At 29.7% G+C, this 4,535-nt stretch overlaps 1 protein-coding gene and 1 long non-coding RNA gene across 4 annotated transcripts in view; one reads left to right on the forward strand and one right to left on the reverse strand.

Annotated features, from left to right (window-relative positions):
* LOC106689855 (uncharacterized) overlaps nucleotides 1-4,535 on the forward strand; it is a 19,245-nt gene that overhangs the window by 2,411 nt on the left and 12,299 nt on the right. The gene's annotated exons all lie outside the window — the stretch shown is intronic.
* The window catches only part of LOC106689853 (phosphatase and actin regulator 2), a gene marked incomplete at its 5' end in the record, with an annotated part of 18,295 nt that continues 15,476 nt past the window's right edge, over nucleotides 1,717-4,535 (reverse strand). For both annotated transcript variants that reach the window (XM_067050620.1, XM_014435038.3), the window contains 2 exon segments: nucleotides 1,717-2,592; nucleotides 3,228-3,400. In XM_067050620.1, the coding sequence (XP_066906721.1) occupies nucleotides 2,577-2,592; nucleotides 3,228-3,400 (189 nt within the window).

Below are 4,535 nucleotides of genomic sequence, written 5' to 3' on the forward strand. Positions count from 1 at the left end.
CTGAGCGTGGGCAAGTATAAACGATAAATATATAACTAAAGATAAGTCAAAATTTGTGGTTACAATATAACAAGTTTAATCAAATTCGTACAAGTTTAATAAAATCGATGAGGGGAAGTTACTTAACATTCTACAAGTGTACCTACCTTAAATACATAATTTCAGTTTCATAAAGCTTTTCTATTTTTAGACAGGCTGTTCACAAACCACTATGTTGCCCAAATGTGAATTTGAAGATGGCTAAATTTGAATTTGAATATGATCAGGGCTTTGGTCAAGAAGAAATAAAAAATTGTTCTTAACTATTTATTCACAGCCGATGTTTTGACCCAGAATGTAGGTCTTTATCAGGGCTAAAAATAAAAAGGTACAAAAAAAAGTATAGTCAATTTGATGAGTAAAAGAGTGATATAAAAAAAGTGTAACTATACAAACTATCAAAACCTTAAATAAAATAAAGAGGATAAAGATAAATACATGATGAAGATATTACTCATATGTCAGGATATGTATCATTGAAAAGATCTATTAATTTAATTAAATAAGGAGACATAATAACCGATAAATTATTAATAATCAGTTGAATTTACTTATTTTCTCCTTTCCAAACTTTGTCTTTATTTTAAAAAATATTTCCATTACAAACTGATGTTCCGTCTTCAGGCTACTTCTACAAATTTGAAAAAGGTAATGCAAAAACAATATAATAATAAAAACCTATTTAACAATTATTATTTAAATATAAGTTAAAAATTTATATAAAAATATGTTATAATAGAGTCATTTATGTAAATTTAAAATAGGTTTTTATTATAATATTATTATTGCATTGTTTTTTTAAATTTGTAGAAGTACCCTGAAGAGGTGGACTCTGAAACGTCGATTTGTAGTGTAGATAGTTTTTAAAATAAAGAAAAATTTTGGAAAGGAGAAAATAACAAAAGCACTAAGTATTTATTTGTAATTCGCTGTAGAGCATGATTCTGACCAAATCATCTCCTTGCACAACCATTGGTCTAGTAACACTACTTAAAAGTACTGCACCCCAACTCTTGTTGTAACGGTACAGATTTAATTTTTTTTAATTTGTAGCCCTGATGAAGACAAGGCCAAAAGGTCAGCAATAAATAAATAGTTGCGAACTATTTTTTATTTCTTCTTGACTGTAGTCCAGGCAAACTCCTTCAAAGACCAAGAAGTTTATATAATGGCCCAGTTCCTCGACCAATATCAATCTCACTACCTTTTCTATTGAATAATATGAAAAAAAAAAAAAAAAAAGAAGTCGAAAAAAACAATATCAATGGAAAATTTGAAGAATGGAAGTAAATACTACAAAATAAAAGTTTGTCTTTTATTTTTTTATATGTACAGAAATAAAGTATAAAAAGAGTTATTAGGAAGTAAACACTTTAACATTTGGGTTTGATCATACGTAACTAACTATACAAGGGAAAATATAAAAGTATTCAATAAATATTTTTAAAGGCAGTTTCAACATATATATATGTAAATATATATATATATATTATCATTTTTTTTTTTTTGATGAGGATTAGGAAAATAAGTTAATGATTACAATAATTTTTAAAATATTTTGAGTCATTTACAGGTGTTAATAACACTGTCTATTTTATTACAATATTCCTAATATAAAAATTGCATTGAAAATATAATTGTCACACAATTTGTGTGCAATAGATTATACTTCTTAACTTGTTTATGTAGTTCTAAAACTTTTTGAAATATAGCAAGCTACTTGTGTAATGTATATTGTTTTTTTTTTTTTTTTTTTTTAATCCAAATTCCCTTTTTATTTTTTATGGAAATTTTATTTAAATGTTCAAGCCAAATATAAGCTGATACGATCCTATATTAAATAAGGAAAACATAGATGTAACAGTACAAATATACTTGAATACATTGAAATGAAAAAAAAAGAAAAGTTAAATAATTCATGACTTTGAAATACAAAGTTAATAACTTATTACTCTATATCTCTGCAATAGTTAGGGTTTCAAATATTGCAATCCAAACTATTAAACTATTTATCACATTCAGAAAAAATTAACAAATACATTATCACAATGATTTTTTTTTTCAAGGAAAAAATATTAATTTAGAATTGTGGTACGAAGCGTGTAGAAGTGTTGCAAATAGAATCGATAAGTATAGATTTCATTTCTAGTCTCTTATCAATCGAAATGAACTATCACATACAGAGTATTCTCCACTATGAGAATTTATATATTTAAAAAAAGTTGAGCTAAATCAAAAACAAAATAAAAATATAATGTTTTATTAACATTAAAAAACAATGAAACTTACTATAGATGGTAAAAATATTTTTTGGTGCGTAAACCGCACTACATAAACCATCCCTAATTATGGAATGGTACCATATGTTATATTATTTATATACTTTCATATATATATAAATATATACAAACAAAGTTACAAACAGTAAAAAAATTTGTCGAGGCTCTAATACGGTGCAGGTAGCTTAGCGACTGTGGTATATACAATAGCATGGTAGATAACACTGTACAACTAGACACGGCTTTTGCTGCCAAATGTCATGGCCTATGAAACCTGAAACATTTACAAAAATTAGTAGCTAATTACAATATACAATGGTATAGTACATAATTATTAAATATCCATAAATATAGGAAAATTTTATAATCTGGTATTTGATTAACCATACTGCAATTATTCAGGTTGGAAGTTAACAAAAGAATAAATTTTGCAATATGAAGGAGATGGTCGGGTGCGCGGTCAAACAAGAGAACAAGAAATAGTTAACAACTATTTATTTGTTGATATTTTGCTCCACTTTGTAGAACGATTTAAAAAACAAAGAAATATTGGATCATAATAAATAGTTTAATTACCATTAGGGTTTTTTTGAACGCACCCTTCCTTTTGCAAAGAAATTATATCATAATAAGATAATTATATTCAATGCCAGAGTATATCTTTCAATATATTTCAAATCTTGTTAAAAATAAGATTTACACAATGCACAAACTAAACACTTGAAAAATCACAACTGTAGACCTCAGAATCATTTCCAGTCATTATAGGTATACTTTATAGTAAATGATGTAAAGTTCTAAGCAAGCTACATAATATGATAATGATTTCTATTGGTTAAGAGATATTAAATGAATATATTTGATAATAAATGTATATATGTGTTCATTGTAGATAATAAATATTTTTACCTAGTAAGATGTCTACTTTCTTGGTGGACCTCCATTTCAGAGGACTTAAATTCGTTGAGTTCCTTTCGGATGGCAGCCTTATCTTTTGGTGTCAGTCGAGTCCATGGCTTGTCCGCGCGCCTGTCGTAGTCATGAGCCTGGGTCACTTCTATGTAATCATTGAAACGTATAATCTGTAGACAAGAATTAATTTATGTAACACAACAATAACAAATATAAATAATTAGTTGTAATCCTACAACCTAAGTTCCAAATGGTTTCATTTATTAAAACTTTGTTATGTTTCTTTTCAGGAATTTATTTTGTACCATTACAATTGTTTTTATTATAATTTTTGTTCCGATGTTATAAAGAATAAATAACTGGATAAAGAGTATAAAATAAATTACTGAAAAGGAATATATAATAGTTTTAACGATGAAAAAGATTCAGTATTACTAAAAATTATTCCTTCATCGTTTTCACCTCTAGTTAATTTTAATTTGTCTTTATTTCTTGTCTAAAATATAATCAAATAGAATAAAAAAAAATTTAGTGTAAAATATAACAAAACTAATTTAAATAACTAACTGAAGGTAATGAAGGATCAGATAATAAAGTAGAGAATGGAGGAGAAATAGTGATAATTACAGAACGATTGCTAACTGGTGGGTGTCGGATTTAAGTTATCCGATTTTTGCCGTTGTTTTTTGAATTTATATAAAGTTGGGGTCGGGGGTCTCATTTCCTGATGCTCCCCCTTGCCGCGGACACCGGAAGGCCTCGAAGACACTGTGACTGCAATGCCGCCCCAGCCTAAGCATCATGCAAGTTAGGACCTGGCCTACCCCTACCATCACGCCCCAGTCCAGGACACGCTAGCCAGCCTCTGAGAGGAAAAGACGTCATTTCAGACACGGGGCGAAGATTACATGGTTTTCACTATTTCGGCCACAGCACACCTAGACCAGGGAAGCGACTAGGATACGTCACCGCGGCGGCGAAGACGTCGCCAGATAAGCCAATACAATTCATGAGACCCCAATGTTCTATTTCATATTACTATAGATAAAGATTACTGAACCAACACACTAATATTGGAATACTGGAAAAAAGATTGCGCGGTGGTTTTCCTGGACGTCGTTGGCGCTTTTGACAACGTTGGTCACGGGCACATAGTGAGCTCACTGGAGGCAAGAGGTGTGTCATCCGACCTTACAAATGTGATTGCGGCTCTCCTAACCACAAATAAAATAAAGATCACGATTGGTACACACACACGACTAGCCAGATCAATGTCTTGCGGGGGGTGCCTCAGGGAGGGCCCTT

This window comes from Halyomorpha halys, unplaced genomic scaffold (assembly GCF_000696795.3).
Source record: "Halyomorpha halys isolate HHAL.00 unplaced genomic scaffold, Hhal_1.1 Scaffold1497.1, whole genome shotgun sequence".
NCBI classification, from domain to species: domain Eukaryota; kingdom Metazoa; phylum Arthropoda; class Insecta; order Hemiptera; family Pentatomidae; genus Halyomorpha; species Halyomorpha halys.